This window comes from Gorilla gorilla, chromosome X (assembly GCF_029281585.2).
Source record: "Gorilla gorilla gorilla isolate KB3781 chromosome X, NHGRI_mGorGor1-v2.1_pri, whole genome shotgun sequence".
In the NCBI taxonomy this organism is placed as follows: Eukaryota; Metazoa; Chordata; class Mammalia; order Primates; family Hominidae; genus Gorilla; species Gorilla gorilla.
Window position 1 is genome coordinate 48,763,917 of NC_073247.2, and position 26,839 is coordinate 48,790,755.

The 26,839-nt window shown below is 39.0% G+C and overlaps 1 protein-coding gene across 2 annotated transcripts in view; it reads left to right on the top strand.

Moving 5' to 3' along the window:
• OTC (ornithine transcarbamylase) overlaps nucleotides 1–25,538 on the top strand; it is a 97,367-nt gene extending 71,829 nt beyond the window's left edge. For both annotated transcript variants that reach the window (XM_055375568.2, XM_004064002.4), the window contains 6 exons: nucleotides 3,882–4,035; nucleotides 6,231–6,353; nucleotides 11,347–11,400; nucleotides 11,481–11,630; nucleotides 14,463–14,600; nucleotides 23,636–25,538. In XM_055375568.2, coding sequence (XP_055231543.1) covers nucleotides 3,882–4,035; nucleotides 6,231–6,353; nucleotides 11,347–11,400; nucleotides 11,481–11,630; nucleotides 14,463–14,600; nucleotides 23,636–23,695 — 679 coding nt within the window. In that variant the 3' untranslated portion in view covers nucleotides 23,696–25,538. The remainder of the gene's footprint in view (nucleotides 1–3,881; nucleotides 4,036–6,230; nucleotides 6,354–11,346; nucleotides 11,401–11,480; nucleotides 11,631–14,462; nucleotides 14,601–23,635) is intronic.
• The last annotated feature ends 1,301 nt before the right edge of the window (nucleotides 25,539–26,839 follow it).

Sequence of the window (26,839 nt, forward strand, 5' to 3'; positions counted from 1 at the left end):
CAGTAAATCTGGGTGGGGACTGAAATTCTGAAGATCTAATATGCTCTCAGATGATGCTGATGTTGCTACTCTGAGGAGCAAGGTGCCAGCTTTGGTTCTCAACTTTGGCAGCACGTTACAATATAGTAAGAATATTTTTTAAAATAATGATCCCTAGGTCCCACTCCTAGAGATTTTGATTTTTCTGATTTAATTGATAGAGAATATGGCCTGGGCATCAAGAGTTTAAAAAACTCTCCAAGTTGCCAGGTGCGGTGGCTCACGCCTGTAATCCCAGCACTTTGGGGGGCCGAGGTGGGCGGATCACCTGAGGTCAGGAGTTTGAGACCAGCCTGGCCAACATGACAAAACCCTGTCTCTACTAAAAATACAAAAATTAGCTGGATGCGGTGGCGAGCCTGTAATCCTAGCTACTTGGGAGGCTAAGGTGGGAGAATCGATTGTACCTGGGAGGAGGGGGTTGCAGTGAGTTGAGACCACGCCACTGCCCTCCAGCCCGGGAGACAGAGCAAGACTCCATCTCAAAAACAAACAAACATTTTCCAAGTGACTTTCATGTGCAGCAAAATTTGAAGACCCCTTGTCTTAGTCCACCATCAAAAGTTAACCAATATCACATTTTTTTTAAATGGCTCTTTTATTCACTTCTCATGCTATAAAATATAGCACGCTTAGGTAGTTCAAAGCAGTGGTTTACAAATCTCTATCCCCACTGACCCTGGTGTGGAGAAGCTTCCATCAGAAGTGGTAGAATAAGAAAAATAAGGATAAGAATTATATAGTGAATTTCATAAAGCTCAAATAATTCATTTCAAGGATTATTCTTTGAAAAGACAGAGAGCCAAATCATGAGTGAACTCCCATTCACAATTGCTTCAAAGAGAATAAAATACCTAGGAATCCAACTTACAAGGGATGTGAAGGACCTCTTCAAGGAGAACTACAAACCACTGCTCAAGGAAATAAAAGAGGATACAAACAAATGGAAGAACATTCCATGCTCATGGGTAGGAAGAATCAATATCGTGAAAATGGCCATACTGCCCAAGGTAATTTACAGATTCAATGCCATCCCCATCAAGCTACCAATGCCTTTCTTCACAGAATTGGAAAAAACAACTTTAAAGTTCATATGGAACCAAAAAAGAGCCCGCATTGCCAAGTCAATCCTAAGCCAAAAGAACAAAGCTGGAGGCATCACACTACCTGACTTCAAACTATACTACAAGGCTACAGTAACCAAAACAGCATGGTACTGGTACCAAAACAGAGATATAGATCAATGGAACAGAACAGAGCCCTCAGAAATAACACTGCATATCTACAACTATCTGATCTTTGACAAACCTGAGAAAAACAAGCAATGAGGAAAGGATTCCCTATTTGATAAATGGTGCTGGGAAAACAGGCTAGCCATATGTAGAAAGCTGAAACTGGATCCCTTCCTTACACCTTATACAAAAATCAATTCAAGATGGATTAAAGACTTAAATGTTAGACCTAAAACCATAAAAACCCTAGAAGAAAACCTAGGCATTACCATTCAGGACATAGGCATGGGCAAAGACTTCATGTCTAAAACACCAAAAGCCATGGCAACAAAAGCCAAAATTGACAAATGGGATCTAATTAAACTAAAGAGCTTCTGCACAGCAAAAGAAACTACCATCAGAGTGAACAGGCAACCTACAAAATGGGAGAAAATTTTCGCAACCTACTCATCTGACAAAGGGCTAATATGCAGAATCTACAATGAACTCAAACAAATTTACAAGAAAAAAACAAACAACCCCATCAAAAAGTGGGCAAAGGACATGAACAGACACTTCCCAAAAGAAGACATTTATGCAGCCAAAAAACACATGAGAAAGTGCTCATCATAACTGGCCATCAGAGAAATGCAAATCAAAACCACAATGAGATACCATCTCACACCAGTTAGAATGGCAATCATTAAAAAGTCAGGAAACAACAGGTGCTGGAGAGGATGTGGAGAAATGGGAACACTTTTACACTGTTGGTGGGACTGTAAACTAGTTCAACCATTGTGGAAGTCAGTGTGGCGATTCCTCAGGGATCTAGAACTAGAAATACCATTTGACCCAGCCATCCCATTACTGGGTATATATCCAAAGGACTATAAATCATGCTGCTATAAAGACACATGCACACGTATGTTTATTGCGGCAGTATTCACAATAGCAAAGACTTGGAACCAACCCAAATGTCCAACAATGATAGACTGGATTAAGAAAATGTGGCACATATACACCATGGAATACTATGCAGCCATACAAAATGATGAGTTCATGTCCTTTGTAGGGACATGGATGAAATTGGAAATCATCATTCTCAGTAAACTATCGCAAGAACAAAAAACCAAACACCGCATATTCTCACTCATAGGTGGGAATTGAACAATGAGATCACATGGACACAGGAAGGGGAACATCACACTCTCGGGACTGTTGTGTGGTGGGGGCACGGGGGAGGGATAGCATTGGGAGATATACCTAATGCTAGATGACAAGTTAGTGGGTGCAGCGCACCAGCATGGCACATGTATACATATGTAACTAACCTGCACAATGTGCACATGTACCCTAGAACTTAAAGTATAATAATAAAAGAAAAAAAAAAGAAAAGAAGTTATAAAAAAAAAAGAAATTGTCTTTCACACCTTTTTGATGTTAAAATATCCTTTTTAAATTAAATTAAGGTAGTAACATTATACCTGTTTATTTGCTTTTCTCATGCTCTTAATTTGGTAAATAAAGAGTTGCAAATCTTATGTTGATCTCCACATATTTTTGGAAATCTTGCTGGTTCATGAAATTTGAAAATTTGGGAGCCATGGGCATGATAAATCCATTAAAAATTAGAAAAAACCTGATCCTTAAGTCTAGAAAAATATTGTTATAGGAATATAGTTTTTAATCTTTGATTCTCTAATCCCTGGGGCCAAGCAGTACTTTAATTTTGTAAGCACCAGAGTTTATTGCTTTCTGTGTCAGTTCAGGTCCACTAAGCAGATTTCAAGAAGGAATTAGACTTGCAAGAGATTTATTGAGGGAAACACCAAGAAACATAAAGAGAGAGGCAGCAGGAGTGGGCAAGAGGGCCTTCAGACAGGGAGGCAGGTCTGACCCCTGTGGGAAAGAAGGACGCGTGGGTAGGGAGAGCCTCAGCCAGTAGCGCAGCTCTGAGAAAGTCTCAGCCAGGCTGGTGGGGAGCCCCAGAGCACAGACTGTCCATCAGAGAGGTCCCTGTCAGGCAGGAATGGCCCAGCGCTATTCTCCCCACTGTGTTCTGTCATCAGGTTGGAACAGCCTGGGGAGGGTGGCCTTGGCAGGAATACTGCAGGGCATCCGAAGGTGTAGCAGCTAGAGTTTCAGCCAATGGCTCTCCTCACAGCAAGTTCTCTTCTGTAGGGCGATCTGTGTGTGCACTTCCATGGCTGCCACACTGGGACTTGCAATTCCACAGTGAAAATCTATCTTTTTTCTGTTGGATGATGTGAAAGAAAATTAGCCATATGGCAGGTCATTAATGTTTCTCTGTATATCTTGCTTTTGGTCTTGTCCCTTTTAACCAATGGCCATTTATTAATTATAACTCATCATTATGTCTGCTGGGCCCACAATTATCTCCATAAAAAATGTAAAATCGCTGGTCACTGGATAAGTCGTGGGAGGTAGAACATCTGGCTTATGTAATGAATACATGTTTAATATTACCTTTTAAACCTGTAATGTTGGTAGGTTTTCATGTAGTAAAAATTCTATTTATTAGTATTTCTTGTTATTATTTCTGATCTTATATTAAATAAGGCATTATTAAGCATAATTATCTTAGATTATCTTTTTCTTGGTTTGCCACAGTGTATTGTCTAGCATGACAGATGCAGTATTGGCTCGAGTGTATAAACAATCAGATTTGGACACCCTGGCTAAAGAAGCATCCATCCCAATTATCAATGGGCTGTCAGATTTGTACCATCCTATCCAGATCCTGGCTGATTACCTCACGCTCCAGGTTGGTTTATTTATTTGTCTTACAAAAGAGCAAAATCAAATAATTCCTGACTTGCTTTAAGTGAAACAGTTTACTTAAATCATGGTATTGGTGTTTTATTTTCAAATACCAGCTTGACAAAGAATTACAGCTTATGTGTGCATTTTCTGGGGAAAACAGGGCATTGTTAAAAACAGACTCTAAGATCGCTCTGCACTCAACTCTATTCCTAAACCCTTTTAGCTCGTATCTCATCTTATGTTCTGTCAATCCCTTTGATTTTTCGGTGCCATATTTAACACAATGAATGAATAGAGAACACTGGAGCATACAAAATGGACAAGCCATATGTGATTTTATAGACATCAGGTGTGTGGCTTGGGAGTGAAGACTGGTGGAGTGTGCTTTGAATATTCAAAAAGGTTAGTTACTAAGTCACTCTGGAAGAGGGGGCCACTTTCTATCATTTTAATAAACTGGTTATTTAAAAGTAGGGTTAAGAATATGCAGAATTTATAGAATTGGGGCTCAAATTTAGCCATTCTAGTCCTCCCAAATTAGGAACTTGAATAACTTTGAAAGATTCCTCTTGTTTGGTTTGCCACAGCCAATCTACATTACATTGCCCCTGGAAATCCTAACAGCCATGGTTTCTATGTCTATGGATAACTCTGAGGAGACAAGATAAACTGGATAGGCCCATCTTCTTCCACATTTGAATAAACTACACACATTTAAATGTGAGGTTAAGCTCAAAATAAAACACTTTGGACATGAGGATGAGATCCATGCAGAGAAGATGATATAATTATGTCAGATACCAAAGTGGCTGTCTGTGGGTGTGGCTTTACATATACACCAGATAATTTAATGCTTCCCCCTGGGGCTTTATCATTACTAGATTATAAATTCATTGAGGGAAAATGAGCTGTCCTATTCATCATAATGTCCCCTGCAGGACCTTGTGCAATGCCTTCATATAGGAGATACTTAAAGTAGGAGCTGAATGAATAAATAGCAGCTTGTTAAGAGCATGGAATCTAAATCAGATGGATCTGGAATTAAATTCTAGCTTAGCTAACTAGTAGTTCTGTGATCTCCAAATTGCTTAGCCTTTCTCCTTTTTAATCTTTTTAAATATATAAAATATATGAAACCTACAGACACTTCAAGAAAATAAAACAAACATTCATGTGTTCACACAGTTTTGTCGATTCTTAACATGATGTTAAGTTACTTTATAATTCTTTGCTGTTTTTCAATAAAACATTAAAGATAGAGTTGAAGCCCACCATGTAACTCTGCCTAATCTCATTTTCTCCCCTTCCACAAATATGTTATTATCCTGATGTTAGTGTCTTTACACATATCTATAGCCATAAACAACCAACAGTATTATTATTATTATTTTTGTTATTATTATTATTTGAGACAGAGTCTCACTCTGTCACCCAGACTGGAGTGCAGTGGCATGATCTCAGCTCACTGCAACCTCCGCCTCCCAGGTTCAAGCGATTCTTGTGCCTCAGCCTCCGGAGTAGCTGGGATTACAAGTGTGTGCCACGCCTGGCTAATTTTTGTGTTTTTAGTAGACATGGGGTTTCATCATGTTGACCAGGCTGGTCTTGAACTTCTGACCTCAGGTGATCCGCCCACCTTGGTCTCCCAAAGTGCTGGGATTACAGGAATGAGCCACTGCACCTGGCCAACTAACAGTATTATTGAGCATCTTTGTCAACTTCATATAATGGGAACATGCTCTGAGCCACCATGCTACACTGTTCCAGGTATTCTGTATTTCCCCTTTCTCATACCAAAGAATTTCAGCTCCATAAAAGCAGTGATTTTTGTCTCCTTTGTTTATTGTTGTATCTCCAGGGCCAAGGACAGTGTCTCAGTGTCTGGATGTTAATGGTGCTCATTTGTATCCAATGAGTGAATACAACTAAGACTCAGATTTGAAATGTATGAAACTCTTAGTCTCTGTTCAAGTTCATATGGTGTCTTGGTTTAAGATATTAAGACATTTTACCACGTTTTTGGGATTGTACATTCATATTATTGAGTTGCTCTGTGTAATGCAAAAATATTGGGAATTCATTCCTTTTAACAAGGCACTAATACTGAGATTAAGACTATTTATTTTAACCTTAATAATTGCTACACATAAGCGAATTTACGCCTGGATTTCATCTCCTTCATCCCGTGCCTTTTAGGAACACTATAGCTCTCTGAAAGGTCTTACCCTCAGCTGGATCGGGGATGGGAACAATATCCTGCACTCCATCATGATGAGCGCAGCGAAATTTGGAATGCACCTTCAGGCAGCTACTCCAAAGGTAGGGAAACTTTTTGCCTTGAAACTAACCCCTCTCTTAAATCATCCTCAGATGCAATTACCCAGTGACAAAAAAAGCTCTCTTCCATTTAATTATAGCACAGGTGAGGCCACAGAATTTAGGTTACGTTACCAGCCCTACTATTAAATAGCTATCTGGCCTCTTGAGAGTCCAATTTCCCATCTCTACAATAAGAGATAGTCTTGGCTGATGCCTTTTATTCTATGAGTTAGTGTTAAAAGCATGTCTGAATTATCCCTTTGAATACCCTGCTGTAGGCCATTATGATGACTGGCATTGTGCATTACCACCACAAAGGCTGAAGAAAGCAATAAAATCCAGGCAGCATAGAATTCTCAACCCGTGGGAATGATACTGTCATTTTTCTAACGCTGCAATTTGGTAGAAAAATGTGAATCCAATGTGAGGATCACAGTGATGGCATCTACACCAGCTTAGTATTTCAAAACTCAACTCTGGGGGCCTTTTGGCTTAGAAAATTTGAGCCCCACATGGCTATGAAAATGACCCCTGCATACTTCCTACCTTGCTGCTATCTCTCACAGCATGTATGGAATACATGACTTCTTTCACAGGCCCAATGTAAACCTTTTGATACACAAGAAACTGGTAATAATTGTTGCCTCTGAGGAAAGGAACTGGGAGGTCTGAGGATAGAGGTAGGAGGGAGACTTTATTTTGACCGTACAGTCATGTGTGGCTTCATAACAGGGATACGTTCTGAGAAATGGGTCCTTCGATGACTTTGTTGTTGTGGGAACATCATACCGTGTACTTACACAAACGTAGATGGTATATATTTTTATTTATATATATTCTTTCACATGGAAAAATAAATGTTCCAGCACCATTACTAAATATCAACCTTAGGCCAGGCACACCACCACAGGCACACCACCGTGGGGATTTGTGTACAGGTGATTTATTAAGGAAGTACTCCCAAGGGAGATCCCTAAGGGATTAGGGGGAGCAGGACAGGGAAAGGGAAGAATCTAAGCAAGGATGCCATTTACAGTGACCAACCATCCTGATTTGCTCAAGATCAAGAGATTTCTGGGGACATGGGGTTTGGGGTGCTAAAATTGACAGTCCGGGCAAACCAAGGTGATTTGGTCACCCTAGTCCCATGTCATGCACAGTCCCACAGAAAGTAGCTTCAGCCTGATCTCACAGGTGAGCTCTGGAGTGTAAGTTATGCCCTAAAGTTATCCCAGCATTGGTCAAGGGTAGCAGAAGAGGTGGAGTGGTAAATCCCCTGGCACTTTTGATGGGAAAAGCAGCCTGGTAGCCAGAGAGCTGTCCCCTGAAGACAAACTGCACGCACTAGGTGTTAAAAACACTGAAACTGGGGAAGGGAGCAGAAGCCATGAAAAGGGATCCCCCGGGGGCCTCTGAGTAGATCACCAACATCATCTGCTGCAAAACAAAACTAACCACCACCAAATGCTTTCACCAGGTGTTTTTGTCTTTCTGTCTTGGATTCTTAGGGCTGCCATAACAAATTACTACAAACTACACAGCTTAAAACAATACAAATTTACTCTTTCACAGTTTTGGAGACTACAAGTTTGAAATCAAGGTGTTGACAGGCCACACTCCCTCGGAAGCCTCTCAGGGAGGATCCTTTTTTGCCTCTTCCTGCTTCTGGTAGCCCCAGGCATTCCCATTTTCCCTCTGTGTCTGTATCTCTCTGTACAAATCCCCCTCTTCTTATAGGGACACTAGCCATATTAAATTTAGGCCCACTCTAATCCAGTATGAACTCATCTTAACTAATTACATCTGGAAAGACTCTATTTCCACATAAGGTCATATTCTGAGTTTCTGGGTGGGCGTGAATTTTGAAGAACACTATTCAACCAAGTACACCTGCCATAGAAAAAAATGTACTGCATGCAGTGGAAGTCATCCTATTATAGTAAATTTGAGGGACTCAGAGAGATGACCCTTACAACAGATAATTCTCCTCTTTTATTCAGCATGAACTGAAATAAGGGTCAGATCCGATATGTGCTTAAAGTGGCTTTTATTCACTTTATGGGAAGGGTGAGTACACTCTCTATACAAAGCTAGTTTGAAGAAAGGCTCTGTATTAATGCAAACTCTTATTGCATTTGGTTCCCACAGATGAAACGTACATTAATAATAATTGTTCCCTGCTATGAAGATCTTTTGGAAGGCTTTATTCTGTTGAAGAAATATATGGTTTAAACATTTTATTGCATGCCAGAGATGTTTTATTAACATCAAAGGAAAAAATTCTAATATTACAGAGTAATTGCAGTATTGTTCTTAAGGAGAAACTCATTTAAATGATAAAGAGTACTAAAGCCTGGTTAAACCTTGGTGGGAGTAAGAGTTTTGCAAAGTCTTCTGGAAAGTCTGATAGTGCAAAAGTCATTCCATCAATTTGTAAGTCTTCAGTTGTTAGTAGACCTGTTTCCTTTAAAGATAAAGCTAGGAGATTTATTGTAAATTTTAGAAACACTGAAACGTTTCCAAGGCCATGATTAATCTATTTCCCCATTCTTTAACCAAGAATAACTTACATGTTCAAGAAAAAATAATTTTGTCCATGATTGTAAAACTGCTCCATAAACTATCAATAGTAATGATTTTAACATTGTTCTAAGTGAATACTTAGACTGAACTGGGTGTGTTAATCACCTTCTTTGTCTGGTTTTAAAATTTATGTAAAGGCTAGTGAGTGATTTAGTATTGAAAGCTGAGATGTGAGTAAAGAATTCCTCTCTGTATTCTAAGTCATGCCTCAGTGCATGCAAGGTTGGGTGATTTTCTAATTTCCAGACCTCTCTGTTGGTTCTCTAAGTACTTTTTGATTCCTTTTCTAAGAATTATTGTACTTAGGGAGTATAAAACCTATTCTCCAAAGGGAAGGCTAAATTTTCAGGGTAGGAGGCACCTGGGGGAATATCCAAGTCTCTTCATTTGTTTACTAGTATGGCTGTTCACAACATTAGTTGCTAAATTAGCTAGCCTTTATTGATTACTTTCCCCAAATCTCTATAAACAAGGCTCCAGAATTCATGGCTATATGAGGGTGGTAAAGCTGCTAAAATGTCTGCAGGCATCTTCATCAACATCTGAGTAGTTTCTTCTTTCAAGAATGCTTTAATAGAAGAAGAAACTATGGTAGACAATCGTGCAAATAAACACAATTTCACAAATAAACCTAGACATGCCTGTCACAGGTTGTGTTTCTTGGGAAGGAGACTCAGAGTTTAGTGTGCAGGACAGGCAGGATGCTTATTAGCATGTGCCCTTGAAATCAACAACTGTGGAAAGGAAGGGAAGGAAGCAGGAGTAAGAGGGAGAATCTGAGTTGCGATGCAGGCCCAACAACAGCCTTGGCTGATCTTATGGAAAGTTCTGGATCTGAGATGTCCATTCAGCTGTCTGGAGTTGGGCGGAGGAGGGTCAGGTTTTCATACCCTCCTGTCAATCAGCCATTGAATGTGGGTTGCCCCGAAAGGGTGTGTGACCTTGGGTGCGGCTGCTCTCTGCAGCTGAGGCAGTGCCCAAAGGGGGCTGACGGCTGAAAGCCGTCTTCTGGCAGCACTCCCAGCAGCTGGGGGAATAAGTCCTTTATTCATGATTATTCATGGAGGGGGATCTCGGGAGCATACCACAGCGTTCACCACAATGCCTCAGTGAAAAGTGATAAAAATCAACTCATAATCAATGCTAAGAACTTGGGAAAATGAGAAGGATAGAGGAAGGTGAGGATAATTACGGTGTTTGAACTGACAAGACTTCCATATGGAGGGTCTTGGAGGTGAGGCTGGGCTAGAGTTTTGAGGAGCTGACACATTTTGATGAAGAAGCCCAGGAGGGGACAAGAGAGGAGGTGTTCAAGGGTGAAAGGCTGTGATGGCAGAAAAGGGCAAGATGTGTACAGGGATGACAATAAGATTGGCTTTCCTGCAGCAAGTTGTTGAGAAGAATTAAAAGAGACAGAAGCAGAGGATGGAGGTGGGGAGCCTTGATGCTCTTAATCAGCTTTGACTTAAGAAACAAGTAGTAAACATCAGAGGCTTCAGAGAAAACAGTTCTTGCTGCTGTGTACAGAATAGGTTGGAGAGTGAGGGTAGAGGCAGGGAGGTTGCCTGTGGGAACCTGGGATACCTTGGGGAGCTTTAGCTGTTCCCATGATGTCCCCTCACCCAGAGTAGGAACTAGGCTGAGCAAGCGAGGCACCTAGGGTGCAGAATTTGTGCATGCATGACGCTGAGAATGTGTGTTTCTTTAAATTTTTTCTAGCGCCTCCTTAAATGTTTTGCCCTAGGCACCTCGCTTGCCTCTCCAGAGTCTGACCCTGCCCTCACCAAACCATCCCGGACAAATATATAATCTTAGCAAAAACAATGTATTTGTTCTGTCAGTGCCTTTCAAAACAAGCACCCTGCCCTCAAAAGGCTTGCTGGGGAATGCAAAAGAATGAGAGGTGTGTAATGGGGGAGGGGGAGCTGTTAGTATTTAGCTGGGATGGTCAGGGAAGGTTTTTCTGAGGAGGGGACATTTCAACTGAGACCTGAAAAAGTTATCCACATGGAATGGGTGGAAGAAAGAATTTCAGACAAAAAAGGATAGCATGTGCAAAGATAGACAAACATGCATTCATTTGCACACTTCTGAATATAATCGTCTTAAGCCATTATGGAAACCGGAAGAGGTGCTTCCAAGAGTTAGAAAGCACCATGCCTTATGTTTGCCTTTATGATTAAAGAAGTCGGAGATAGTGAAAGCTGGGGCAATTGGTTGTCTTTTTAAATTCCAAAAGGCACTATTGAGTTTTGGAATTCTAGATGTAAAAATCATATTCTACTGAACATGGTGGGACCACATCTTGAAAAAGGGAAGGAGATGCGATATTGAAAAGAAAATAATATATATGTAAGAAAACATGTATAATAAAATTACCTAAATAAGATTTAAATTCTTCCTCCTTTAGGGTTATGAGCCGGATGCTAGTGTAACCAAGTTGGCAGAGCAGTATGCCAAAGAGGTATGCTCTTTACATGTAAAGCTATTATTGCCTTTTACTGTCCCATGAAGTTATTTAACCAGCGTGCTTATGTATGCTAGAATGGTACCAAGCTGTTGCTGACAAATGATCCATTGGAAGCAGCGCATGGAGGCAATGTATTAATTACAGACACTTGGATAAGCATGGGACAAGAAGAGGAGAAGAAAAAGCGGCTCCAGGCTTTCCAAGGTTACCAGGTTACAATGAAGGTACAAATTGATGCCTCTCTGAAGGTTCATTAATTCCATTCATAAAGGCCAGAACCATCTAATCACTCATTCACTTTAGGGGGAGCAGACTGTCCTTTCATTCCCTATAAAAGGACTCACTGACTGTATCCCCTAGGGACTTCTCTCCTTCCAAAGATTAGCTGTGTCCTTTGGAAAGGCATTTTTGTGCTGGATGAAGGAATTTGAAACCCACTGAGAAGAGAGGAGCAGGCTTTTCCCTCTCACAAGAATCGAGGCATTGCAGTGTTTTACTCTTTGTGTGTTTAGAGAAAGTAGGTTACTTCTGATGCATGCAGTTTCTTATGATTTCTCCCCTAAGAAAAGCCCCTTAACTATGCTCCTCAGGCTAGTCCTTGCCTCTATTTTCCAAGGACCTCTAAATCCAGTTTAGTTTTGCTAACGCCCTCCAGGGCATTCCCAGGGGACTCATCTGTTTGGCTGTCTTCCAGTAAGATCTGGAACAATGCTTCTCAGTCTTGAGCAGGTATTAGCATCACCAGAGGAGTTGTTAATACACAGCTGGCTGGGTCCCACCCCCAGGGTTTCTGATTCAGTAGGTCAGGGTGAAACCTGAGAATCTGCATTTCTACCAAGTTCCCAGGTGATGCAATGCTGCTGCCTCCAGGGCCACACTTTGAGAAGCAATGTTCTGGAGGAATACCCTAAAAGCCAAATGCACAGGGGTTTTGTCAGCAAAGCAACAAATCTACTTTGGTGGAGAAAGGGATTAAGCAAGTACAATTAATATTATATTAATAAAGTAACACATAAATACAAGTTCTTTATTGTTATATATAAAATAGAACAGAAGTTTGAAAAATAAAAAGTAAAAATGTCTTTCTCCCATCTCTTTAACAGAGACTATTCCTAGAGGTAGCCACTGTTTAATAATTTGATGTGTCTCTTTGCAGACCTTTTCTGTGCATTTACATATGTATGCCTCAATACACACATAACTATTGATTTTTTTGTAAATGATATTTTAGACATTATTTATTTATTTATTATTATTCTTACTTTTTCCACTTAACAAATCTTAGATTTTCTTGCTCATTCATTTAGATATTTTTTATTCTTTTTAGTTGCTGCATAGAATTCCAAAGGATAAGTGGAACCATAATTTACTTAAAATGTTTCCTATTGATAAATTAGGCTATTTCTGAGAATGCCGATTACAAAAATGCTGCAATGAACTTGCTTATCCATATTTCTTTGTGCAAATATTACTGGAGAATAAGATCCTGAGGAGAAGAATTTTGCGGTGAAGTGGTATAAATTTTTTAAAATATGAGAGTGCTGCTAAATTGCTTACCCAAAGAAGATTAAAAATGTATACTGCTGCAGCTGTATATTATAGTTATTTTTCCATATCCTCTCCATGTTTAGCTTTTATTTACATTTTTAATTTTTCTAAATCTGGAGGAAAAATGGCACCTCATCTTTGTTAAAATTTGCAATTCCTTGATTACTAATGAAGTTAAGCATCTTTTTATGTTTATTGGGCATTGCCCTTTTTTCTATAAATTGCTATTACATTTTTTGCCCATTTTCTATTTTTTTGCCTTTTCTATTATTGGTTATAGGAGCTCTTTATATATTATGGCTAATCCCTTATCATGTGGAATATATTTTCATGGAGATATTTTAAATTATATAAATCGCCTCATACTTACACTTGCTTGGCCAATCTTATATGTGTTTCTGGTGCTGGAACTGTAGGCTTGAAGAACAGTCATTTTATTGATGTATGGCATTTATAAATGTTACTTTTTTCCATGTAATTTTGCTGGTATTTTAGAAACTCAAAATGTCCTGAACCTAGAGCTTGGGTGGGAGGTAAAACAAAATTTTAGTACAAAGGCAGTAATTTTGAGGTAAGAAAGTATGAAGGAATGTAGTTTTGAATCTGTATGTGAACAATAGAAATATATAGGGAAATGTAACTTTCAGGAATTAACTGTTGGAGAAAATTAAAACTGCTAGTACATTTGCATTAAGAATAAAAAATCTAATGCATAGTGCTTATAATCCTGTTTAATTCACCCCTACCTCAGTACCTTTATCTAAATTGTTTTAACTAGTGATGGAGTATGCTTCAAGTGCTAAAAATAATAATTTGGAGATAAGCTCCAAATATAATATCACACCAAAGCAACTTTTTAAATATAGTGGACTATAATTGGTGACTTTTGCTATCAGCCACATATTACATTAGTAGAGTTCTTTACTGAAAGGTCTACTGTTCCACTAAATAGAATACCAGAAAACTGAGTTACTGGTGTAACTTGAAGTGGTACTCTCTTAAATTTAAAAAGAAAAAAAAAAAAGACTTGCCAGACACGGTGGCTCATGCCTGTAATCCCAGCACTTTGAGAGGCGAGGTGGGCGGATCATTTCAGGTCAGGAGTTTAAAACCAGCCTGGCCAATATGGTGAAATCCCGTCTCTACTAAAAATTCAAAAATTCACTGGGCATGGTGGCGCATGCCTGTAGTCCCAGCCAGTCAGGAAGCTGAGGCAGGAGAATTGCTTGAGCTCTGGAGGCGGAGGTTGCAGTCAGCCGAGATTTTGCCACTGCACTCCAGCCTGGGTGACAGAGCGAGACTCTGTCTCAAAAAAAAAAAAAAAAAATTTGAAAGTACCATGTACATTTCTCCTAGGTGTCTTGAGATAAAACCATCACTCTGCTCCTTTGTCTCTCCCTTTGCATTGATCTCTGACTACAGGCCATGTGTGTTTTTAGATACTGAAGAAAACAAATATGACTGCCACATATAATAGTCAAAAAGTGGTCTTATCCCCATCTCTTTAGACTGCTAAAGTTGCTGCCTCTGACTGGACATTTTTACACTGCTTGCCCAGAAAGCCAGAAGAAGTGGACGATGAAGTCTTTTATTCTCCTCGATCACTAGTGTTCCCAGAGGCAGAAAACAGAAAGTGGACAATCATGGTAAGCAAGAAACAAGGAATGGAGGATAAGTTCTTTGTGTGGTTCCAACTTGGTCATTCATGCCTTTGGGGAAATAATAGGCAAGTGAGATTATCCAACTACATTACTTGCTCATGTAACATCTATTTTTTTTCCAGAAACTTTATAATACATCATTAGTGCTTATTAGCATTTATAGTGTATTTGCATGGAGTGAGATTAATCTCCTTTCAAATAAATCCATTTTAACCAAAATTCTTACCACCCTTGATCCGCCTGAGCACCAACCACCAGTTTGCCAACCATTATAAGTCGTATAATTCTTATTTTAGAATCTCTTTGTTCATGTTTAGAGAAGCCCCTAATTCAGTTCCTGTATAAAATGGGCATTCAAAACATCTTACTTTTTCCCTTCTCTTTTTCCTCATTCCATGCCTTACTTTATGACTGGACTAGATACTTGTTTTCGTTCTTTGCGTTTGGCCATAGGGATATATGTGTTTTTAGGTATAGAACATTTCCAAATTTCATGGCAAAACTTATCTTAAAAATTAATGGTTCCTTTCAGATAAAGCCACTAGTTTCATCTTCATCACTGTCATTCTAGGAAATATTAACCATATGTCTACTTTACAATATCCCAAATGTCACCTGCTCTGGAAAATAGTACTGGCATGTCTAACTTAGCTCCACCATTTTTTAGCTTTTAGTGACTTAACTGGTCTCAATTACTGTATCAGCCAGGATCTTACTTGCAAACGGGAGTCCACTCTAGGTAGATAAATGGAAAGTAATGTATTAAGAGACATTAAGCGGCTCCCAGAATCTTTTGGGAAAGGAAGTGCAGTGAATAATTCTTGGACACCATATAGCCAGGGACAACACAGGCAGAAAAATTGCCCAATGACACTGTGGTTCTTTTGTAGCCAGAACACCACTGACACAGCCTGGTACCTAAGGCCCTTGAAACTAGATGTCAGATACTCCATTATAGCCACCACAGCTGAAATAGATTTCTCTACCTGCATATGTAGCAGAAGATCCAATCTCTCCGAAGATGGCTTCCTCTGCATGTTGTTCACTTCTGCACCCAAGTCTGGAGTAGATGCAGCTGAGTGGGATGCCTGTACCCTAGCTGCAAGGGAGTTTGGGAAATGTAGTTTTTAGCTTTCAGCCTCTGGAGTAGAGAAAAGCAAGCTGGAAAGGACTAGCTTCTAATTATTTATCTAATCTATAAATTGGAATAGGGTTATTGTGAACATTAAAGTAATATGTGTAAAGCTTTTCGTATAGTACATAACACATAACACATGGTAAATATTGTTATAATTATTACCCTCATTATCATCATCTTCACTATTGATCTGATACAGACCCTATAAAATAAGCAGGGGTTCAAGCTCAACTATGGCTGCTTGGCAGCCAACCATGACTCCCTTTTCAATAGAAGTTTGTATATTAGGCCTAAATTTGTCATATCTAATAACAGGGATGATTTTTTTTCACTGCATCTTTCCAGCTTGCCACCTCAGGACACTAACTTTGGCCAAAATGTCAATTGCCTTGTTATCTAGGCCAGTACTTCTGAAGCCTTAATGTGCATTTAAATTACCTAGAGGGTCTTGTTAAGGTGCAGATTTGAATTCTGTAGGTCTAAGATGGAGCTTGAGATTTGGCACATCTATTTTTTTTGTTTTTTTTTTTTTTTGAGATAGAGTCTCGCTCTGTTGCCCAGGCTGGAGTGCAGTGGTGTGATCTCGGCTCACTGCAACCTCTGCCTCCCGGGTCCAAGCAATTTTGCTACCTCAGCCTCACAAGTAGCTGGGATTACAGGCAGGTGACACCATGCATGGCTAATTTTTGTATTTTTAGTGGTGGTGGGGGGGGGGTTCATCATGTTGCCCAGGCTGGTCTCGAACTCCTGACCTCAAATGATCCACCCACCTTAGCCTCGAAAAGCACTGGGATTACAGGCGTGAGCCACCGTGCCAGGCCAGCACTTCTAATAAGGACCCAGTTAATGCAGGTGCCACCGTCCTGCAGACCACATTTTGAGTAGCAAAGATCTAGATGACAAAGAAAATGTGAGCTCTCCAACCACATACCTCAGGAAGAGACACAGCAAAACATTTTCCTTGAGCTCTGTTTTTCATCAGAAGACAATTGAAGTTACAAAGATAAATCAAGTAAATCCATCAAAGTAGATCCTTTGTAGAAATTCAGTAGGGAAAACTAGAAGGAAACTTTCCAAAACACCAATTATGGAGATGCTCTGAACTTCTTATCTTTTAAAGAGCTTATTAAACAACATCTTTAAAACCAATTTACTTGAAAAATTAAATACGTAATGTATTCACATGGTTGAAATATTTATGGTGAAATCTTACATCCATCCATTTTTCCATCCATCTAGATCTTACCGCCATCTCCCCATTCCCCATACCCCTGAGTTACCCACTATTATTAGAGGAAAATATTTTAAAGAAACCAAGAGACAGAATCATGTTAAAATGAAAGTAGAGAGTCTAAAGTAGAAAGAATGCTCACCTGGGAGTGATGAGACTTGACTTCTGTAACTGGCCTTAATACTAGTCAGCTGTGCCATCTTAGCGTCTGAGTATTAACTCTCTAGGTCCCAGTGTCCTCTCCCATGAAATAAGCAGATTGAGCCATAGAGATGGCAAATGAGTTTTAATTCTTAGATCCCTAATCTCATCAACAGGCTACAGGAATTCTGTTGAGAAGGATTTTGAGCCTGCCTATGGTGTGAGACAGAAAGAGTGGCATAACTGATTAGCGTGCCTTACACGGACGCTAGAAAGGAGGTGGTGATACATGTGTTGCGCTCTTTATATCTCTGAGCTAGATGATTTGGAGGTCCCTTTGAGTTCAGTTCATTTCAGCAGCCATATAGTGAGCATCTACTCTATGCCAGGTCCTCTGCCAGGCATTGGAGATTGAAAAAAAGAGAATAGTATGCAGCCACCACACAGCCTGTACGGTTCGTAGAAGCATAACATTTTCAAGTGGGACGAGACCTTAGAGACTATCCACGCTAAATTCCTATTCTATAGGCAAATAAATTATTATTATTATTTCATTATTATTTTTATTTTTTGAGACAGAGTCTCGCTCTGTCACCCAGGTCGGAGTACAATGGCAGGATCTCGGCTCACTGCAACCTCCGCCTCCTGGGTTCAAGTGATTCTCCTGCCTCAGCCTCCCAAGTAGCTGGGATTACAGGTGCCCGCCACTGTGCCCGGCTAATTTTTGTATTTTTAGTAGAGGCAGGGCTTTGCCATATGGGCCAGGCTGGTCTTGAACTCCTGACCTCAGGAGATCAACCTGCCTCCGCCTCCCAAAGTGCTGGGATTATAGGTGTGAGCCACCACAGCCGGCCGCAAATAAATTATTCTTATACAGCTTATTTAGAATGGCCTTTAGGTTCAACACTGCCGTGATACATTTTTCTAAGATGTTCTAATACTTGTCTTCCTCCAGACTACCCTATCCAATACAGTAGCCAGTAGGCACATATGGCTTTTTAAATTTAAATCTAAGCTAATTAAAATTTTACAAAATTGAAGATTCAGGCCAGGCGCAGTGGCTCATGCCTATAATCCCAGCACTTTGGGAGGCTGAGACAGGGGAATTACTTGAGGTCAGGAGTTTGAGGCCAGCCTGGCCAACATGGTAAAACTCTGTCTCTACTAAAAATACAAAAATATTAGCCTGGCATGGTGGCGCACATCTGTAATCCCAGCTACTCAGGAGGCTGAGGCAGGAGAATTGCTTGAACCTGGGAGGCAGAGGTTGCAGTGAGCCAAGATCGTGCCACTGCACTCCAGCCTGGGCGACAGAGCAAGACTCCATCTCAAAACAAACAAACAAGCAAACAAACAAACAAAAAAAGAGAAGATTCAGTTCCTCAGTTCCTCAGTTACACTAACCAAGTTGTTGAATGCTCAATAGCCACATGTGGCTGGTGGCTACACTATTGGTATTGGACAGCACAGACATCGAACACTTCCATCACTGCCGAGAGCTCTATTGGACAGCACTACTCTAGGGAATAATTTCCACACATGCAACTTGATTTAAAATCAGGATGAAATAAGAAAGGAAAGCCACAATGTGGCCCTCCAGTTCTGAGATGCCTGTAATGACTGATGTAAGGTTTACACTAAAATAGGATGAAGGGCTTTTTCTTTAATGGTGTAGCATTTTTTAAAGCAGAAGTGTCCTCTTTCAGCACTCAGAGTAGCTTTTTAAGGCCTCCATGCTAAGAGATTTCCAGTAGTCCTGTTCAGAACGCTTCACTAATCGCCTCATTCTCTTCATAGTGCACAGGTCTTTGGATCCCTTTGTTTAAAAACAAAAATCACACTTTTCCTCCCCATGAAGCTTGCTTTTGTATTTTTCAGTGATTAATAAGGCAGTAGGACGCACAAAAAGTAGATAGATGTTTTCCCTCTGCCTATAAATTTTACACTGGAGCTAAAATAACCTAAAGGGACCCTGAAAAAAAGAAAAAATGCTGACACTTCACAGCACTGTTATCCACATATGACTCTTAAGTCCAAAACACCATTGCGAATGTAATTCACAATATTTTATAGTCATTTACTTCTCCCCAAGTTAGAGTTGCCAGATAAAATAGAGGACACCCAGTTAAATTTGAATTTTGGATAAACAATGAATAATTTTTAGTCTAAGTATGTCTCATGTACTATTTAGAACATACAGTAAAATATATATTTGTTGTTATCTGAAATTCTTATTTAACTGTTTGTCCGTGTTTATTTAACTGAATCTGACAATCCTAATCCAAGTTGAATTTGTAAGTTTTTATTTGGAAATAAGGTTGACACAATCCATAGACAATTAAAAACAAAGCAAAAATGAGAGGGGCTCCCAGGAACCCATTAAGAAGTTTACAGTGTCTTTTACCTGGTAGACATTCTTATGCCAAAGTTTGCCCTGGCTAAACTAGTTCCTTCTTGTCATTCAGACATCACCTTAAATGTTACTGTTGAGCAAGATCTTCCCACACCACCCACTCTTAAGTGGTTCCCAAGGCTCCTTTATCTCCTTTTTACATTTTATTTTCTAATGGCACTACTTGATATTTTTATTTTTTTTTTGTCTGTTTGTTGCCTGTCCCCCCACTATAATGAAAACTTCTTTATGAAAGCAGTAATCCTGTCTGTAACGTTCTTTATTATACCTAGAAGTTTGCCTGACACATACTTTAAATATGGACTCAATACATTTTTGCAGCCTAAAGGCAATATAGGGAATTGGTTTTAGAACATAAGTTTTGGAAATCAGGTTAAAATTCTGGCTCTCTCTGTGATCTTGGGCTCCTAATCAACTTAGGCAAGTACCTTAACTTCACTAAGACCAGTTTATTCATATGAAAAATGAGGATAAAAAATAGAACCAACCTCTTAAGGTTATGAGGATTCAATGAGATCAGAGTCATGTGAGCATTGTAGTCAGGACCCAGGGACAGGTAGGTGCAGATCCACCTCTCACCATCACCACTCAGGAAAATTCCTACATCTCAGTTTCTCGATCTGTATTTTACATCTCTTACCATCTCATTCAGTAGGAAAGGATATTAAATGGTATGATGCACATACAGCACTCAGCACCGGGCCTGGCATGTGATAACTTTGATAAGTATATTCAGTTAACACCTTTGAAATATAAGACCTGCACTTTTGATATAGGCTAGGAACACATGTACAGTATGGTTGAAGTGTAAGAACAAGTACCTGAGAGACCACAAAACTACCTTTTAAGAGTAGAGTCATCCAGATTCACCCATGTCACAAATGACAGGATTTCCTTTTTTAAGGCTGAATACTATTCCATTGGATATATACACCACATTTTCTCTATCCATTCATCCATTGATGGACACTTAGGTTGATTCCATATCTTAGCTATTGTAAATAATGCTGCAGTGAACATGGAAGTGCAGATATCCCTGCACCAGATTGGTTTCAGTTCGTTTGGATACATACTAGGAAATGGGACTGCTGGATCATATGGGAGTTCTAGTTTTAGTTTTTTGAGGAATGTCTATATCATTTTTTATAAAGGCTGTACTAATTTAGATTCCCACCAACAATGCACAGGAGATCCCCCCTCTCTGCATTCCTGTCAACACTTATCTTTCATTTTTTTTAAAATAAAAGCCACTCTAATAGGTGTGTGGTGATATCTCATTGTGGTTTAATTTGCATTGCCCTAACGATTAATGATACTCAGCATTTTTTCATGAACTTGATGATTTGTATGTCTTCTTTGGAAAAATGCCTGTTCAGGTCCTTTGCCCATTTTTTAATCAGGTTATTTGTTTTCTTTCTCTTTAGTTGTTTGAGTTCCTTATATATTTTGGATATTAATCCCTTAACAGATGTATGGCTTGCAAATATTTTGTCCCATTCTGTGGATTGTCTCTTCACTTTATTTATTGTTTCTTTTGCTGTGCAGAAGCTTTGATGCAATTTGATTTGTCTATGTTTGTTTCTATCGCTTGTGTTTTCAGGGTCATATGTGAACAATTACAAGACTCATGTCATGGAGCTTGATATGGTTTGGCTGTGTCCCCACCCAAATCTCATATTGAATTGTAGCTCCCATAATTCCCACGTGTTGTGGGAGGGACTGGTGGGAGATAATTGAATCATAGGGGCAGTTTCCCCCATACTGTTCTCATGGTACTGAATAAGTCTCACGAGATCTGATGGTTTTATAAGGGAAAAGCCCTGTTGCTTGGTTCTCATTCTCTCTCTTGCCTACCACCATGTGAGGCATGCCTTTTGTCTTTTGCAATGTTTGTGAGGCCTCCCTAGCCATTGGAACTGTGAGTCCATTAAACCTCTTTTTCTTTATAAATTTCCCAGTCTCGGGTATGTCTTTATCAGCAGCATGAGAAAGGACTAAGACAGAGCTTTTTCCCTATGTTTTCTTTTAGTAGCATTACAGCTTCAGAGCTTATATTTAAGTCTTTAATCCATTTTGAGTTGATTTTTATATGGTGTGAGACAAGGGTCCAATTTTATTTTTCTGCATGTGGATATCCAGTTTTCTCAATACCATTTGCTGAAGAGACTGTCCTTTCCCCATTATGTGTTCTCGGCACCTCTGTCAAAAAGCAATTGACCATAAATGCATGGGTTCATTTCTGGGCTTTCCTTACTGTTTTGTTGGTGAATGTGTCTGTTTTTATGACAGTACCATGTGGTTTTTATTAAAATGTCTTTATAATATGTTTTAAAATCAAGGAATGTGATGCTGCCAGCTTTCTTCCTTTTGTTCAAGATTGCTTTATCTATGTGGGTTCTTTGTGGTTCCCTACAAACTTAAGGATTGTATTTTTGATTTATGTGAAAAATGACATTGGAATTTTGATAGGGGTTGCATTGAATCTGTAGATCACTTTGGGTGGTGTGGACATTTTTACAACATTAATTCTTTCAATCCATGAACATGGGATATCATTCCATTTATTTGTGTCTTCTTTATTTTCTTTCATCAGTGTTTTATAGTTTTCAGTAAACAGGTCTTTTACCTTCTTGATACAATTTATACCTAAGTAATTTTTTGTTGCTGTTGCAAATGTGATTATTTTCTTAATTTTCTTTTCAGATAGTTCATTATTAGTATATTAGAAATGCTACTGATTTATGTATGTCGATTTCATTTTCTGCAATTTTACTGAATTCCGTTACCAGTTCTAACAGTTTTTTGGTGGACATTATGCTAAATAAAATAACCCAGGCACAGAAAGACAAATACTACATGATCTCACTTATATGTGGACTCTAAAAAAGTTGAACTCATAGAAGTAGAGAGTAGAATGATGATTACCAGAGGATGGGGGATGGGAAGGAAGGCAATGGGGAGTTGTTGATCAAAGGGTACAAAGTTTCAGGTAGACAGGGAGAATAGGTTTTGAGATCTATTACACAGCAGAATGATTATAGTCAATAATAATATATATCTCAAAATAACTTAGAGAAGAAATGTCAAATATCTCTCCATAAAAAAGATAGGTAAGTAAGGTGATGGATATGTTCATTAGCTTGATTTAATCATTGCACATTGTATACATATATCAAAACATCATGCTGTACTCTATAAATGTATACAATTATAATTTATCAATCAAAAATAATAATTTTTGAAAAGAATAGAGTCAGAGAAAACCTGGGTTCCAACCCAGTTCTGCACTATCTGTCATCTCAAGGATTGATTTCCTCAACTATAAATGATAATAATAAAAGCTACCTTAGAATTTTGTTGTATTAAATGAGATAATGCGTGAACATTTCCCTCTAGCTCACCAAAGCTCCTGGCACAGTGCTTGAAAAATATTTCTTGACCAGTACATGATACGGTACTTAGTATTCTATCTAATACCTAGTAAGCACTCAGTTAACATTCACCATAGTTTCTGATATTATTATTGTCATTCTTGTGGAGGTTGAGAAGAATAAAAGTGAAAATTACTATTTGTGATTGACAGACCAAGGGGAAGCGGTATACTCCTGGCTATAGAGATAATACTCTTTCAGGAATACCCAGCTTCAGAGAGCAGACATTGCTCAGATTACTCTACATCTGATTCATCCTAAACTTCTCTAGGTTGCGAGAGATCAAACCACAGTATAAACACAAGGATCTGGAATAGGAGAGATGATATTTCTCTAAAACTAGCCAATGCTTTACTTATGACTGGAAAATTCAGTCATGGCTACCACTGTAGCATCTCATTTCAACTCTGTGACCCACTAGTCCTGGAATGAGGCCTAATTATGCAGTGTTTGTGGGTCTAGATCAGTCTGATCTCTGTTGACTTTCATTTATACCCTCCTCCAATAAATAAATAAATATTAGTTCAGAACTGTTCTCTTACCATTTTCTTGAGAAAACACATTTTAACCGTAACCCTGCAAAGCCAAAACCTAATTCACCTTCTCTAGGTCCCTAAGCAGACTGTCGCTAATGTTTATCCATTTCTTTCTTTGTTGTGTCATCAGGCTGTCATGGTGTCCCTGCTGACAGATTACTCACCTCAGCTCCAGAAGCCTAAATTTTGATGTTGTGTCACTCGTCAAGAAAGAAGCAATGTTCTTCAGTAGCAGAATGAGTTGGTTTATGGGGAAAGGAGAAGAGAATCTAAAAAATAAACAAATCCCTAACACATGGTATGGGTGAACCGTATGATATGCTTTGCCATTGTGAAACTTTCCTTAAGCCTTTAATTTAAGTGCTGATGCACTGTAATACATGCTTAACTTTGCTTAAACTCTCTAATTCCCAATTTCTGAGTTACATTTACGTATCATATTAATTATCATATACATTTACTTCAACATAAAATACTGTGTTCATAATGTATAATGTCTAAGCCATTAAGTGTAATCTATGCTTATTACCTAAATAATCACCCACACTAATTTATAAGTAAACATTTACCAGGCAGTCAGCTACTGGTAAATCTGTGGGCTGTGTTCCTGTCCCCCAGGACCAACTAGAAAGCCAAATGATTCATCTTGCAGATGTGGTACAATTTTCAGGCCAATGAGGTAGACAGGCATTCATTTATGGAGGCAAATAACGAAATTCTTAAAATATAGCTATTACTGTGCCCAAACTCCGAAGTTTTTTCCAATAACTTGTGAGAATGTGGTAGTGGGGAATCCTTCAAGAGCATGTATCTCTTCTCTGTAATGAGTACTTACTGTTACAAGCCATAAGAAGCTTTGGTTAGCAAGTGGTAAAACCATGGTTACCTAGAGTAGCATTTTCTTAGGTTCAAATTCTCCAACAAGAATAATTTAATTTTTTTCACATCTGTGCTTATCATGCATCTACTCACACCACATGCTGAATATTTCCATAAATCTACTACTTGCAACATTTTAGCCAATCTTTTTCCTCTAATTTTTCTTTGGGGTAATAAAAATTTACATTATTGAATTATTATAATGTAATTACAACTAGATTTCTCTTGTGGGTGACTAACGTTTGTATTGTTGAATTATTATGATATAATTTGAATTTTTTAGTTAAAATGTTAAATAACATAAGTGAAGTTTTTTAAAAAAATTATACATTTTACAGAAGACAAAATAATGTAATTTCCTTTACATTCTACATTTACTATTAGAAAAAATGTTTCCAGGCTGGTTGACTGATATTCTTCAGCACACAGCTCTGACTTAAATGAGTAAGCAAGGGATGAATTACAAATTAGATTTGCAATGAAGGTGCAATAAAACATTTTTTGTGGGGGAAAGAGGCTCATAATGTTACAGAAAAAAACATCAAATTTTCCAGTAAATGTAAAAGGTGACTTTCATGTTCATGGTAATTTATTGGAAGCACTTAGAAAGAGAGTGGAGTTTAGAGGAATATCTTTCAGCAGAGAGTAAAACAAGGTGTCATATGGATTGTGGAAGGCTCACCCTCAAATTGCCTACATAGAAAGAAGTGTTCTTCCACTTACCAAATGGTCGGCCATAGTAACGAGCTCCCATCTCATTCCTGGTTATTCTTTGAACTAAATGGATGGTATAGTCTTCTTCCCTCACTTGTAAAGAACTTGTAATAATTTTCTTGCCAAAATATAGTCATTTTTTCCTCAAAAAGCTCTATAGCTTTCTTTATTGTGTACATACGATTTAACCTCATTCTCAGCCCAATTCTGTAGGAATGTATTTGCTTTCTTAACTTTTCATCTTAATCAGACATTATTTATATTGTCAGGAAAAAAGAAAATAGGGGAGGAAAATTCACCCTTAACTTTTGCAAAGCTGTTTTCGTCTCCTCTTTCTTCTTACCCCTTTTCCTATATAGCTATTACAACTCCAAAGTTTAACGAAAATTCTAGAAATGACCCTTGCATCTTTGGTGTACATAATAAATCCTGTCACCTAATATAACTAGCCAAAGAGCTCTTTTCTTCCAGGATTTCTCCACAATAACATTGGGAGTAGACACCACAAGTGATTACACTGCAATGATTTCAATGTCATCAGTTTTTGTTTTTGTTTTTGTTTTTGTTTTCAGTGAAAAGTTTCCAGGTACTTCAGAAAAGTAATTCAGTGTCAGGGCTGGGCATGGTAGCTCATGCCTGTAATTCTGGCACTTTGGGAGCCCGAGGTGGGCAGATCACCCGAGGTCAGGAGTTCAAGACCACCCTGGCCAACATGGTGAAACTCCCCGTCTCTACTAAAAAAGTACCAAAATTAGCTGGGTGTGGTGGTGGGCACCTGTAATCCCAGCTACTCGGGAGGCTGAGGTGGGAGAATCGCTTGAACCCCAGAGGCGAAAGCTGCAGTGAGCTGAGACCACACCACTGCCCTCCAGCGTAGGTGACAGAGCGAGACTCCGTCAAAAAAAAAAAAATTTAATGTCAGATATTTCTCATTTTTTCTTTTCTTTCTTTTTTTTTTTTGAAACAGGGTCTCACTTTGTCACCCAGGCTGGAGTGCAGTGGTATGCTCTCAGCTCACTGCAGCCTCTGCCTCCCGAGTTCAAAGAATTCTCCTGCCTCAGCCTCCTGAGTAGCTGGGACTACAGGCACACACCACCATGCCCAGCTAATTTTTGTATTTTTAGTAGAGACAGGGTTTCACCATGTTAGCCAAGCTGTTCTCAAACTCCTGAGCTCAAGTGATCCACTCACCTCGACCTCCCAAAGTGCTTGGGATTACAGGCGTGGGCCACCATAACTGGCCTCAATATCAGATATTTCTATCTGGATATTGTGCTAATTACTTGACTTTGGTAATGTCCCTGGGTAGAAAGATCTCCACAGAGAATCAGCATGGCAATGCCATTGTAGATCTCCTATACAAGTGACCCTAGAACCTCAGTTAAAATGTCAGAGGCCCCTTGGTCCAGTGCCAAAGTTCCATAGCAAGTCTTCTCATGTGATAAAGATGAGTGAGGACTACATAAGAAAAAAGTATTCAGAACACATTCCTTTTGAGCCTTTTTGTCTTGGAAGCTCTCATCGATGTCTTACATGGAGATGATTGAGGCATATCTGAGACATGGTACCGCTCGGCAATTTTGTAGGGTTGATATCCTTTGACAAATATAAAGGGTCATATTAAATAACAGAAAACCACTCAAGTCACAATGATCAGACTCCTATAACCAAGAATGCCACATACTGCCTTGCAGGTTGTGGTTTGTGTAAAGGTCTCAGGTGAAAGAAATGAATAAAGGTT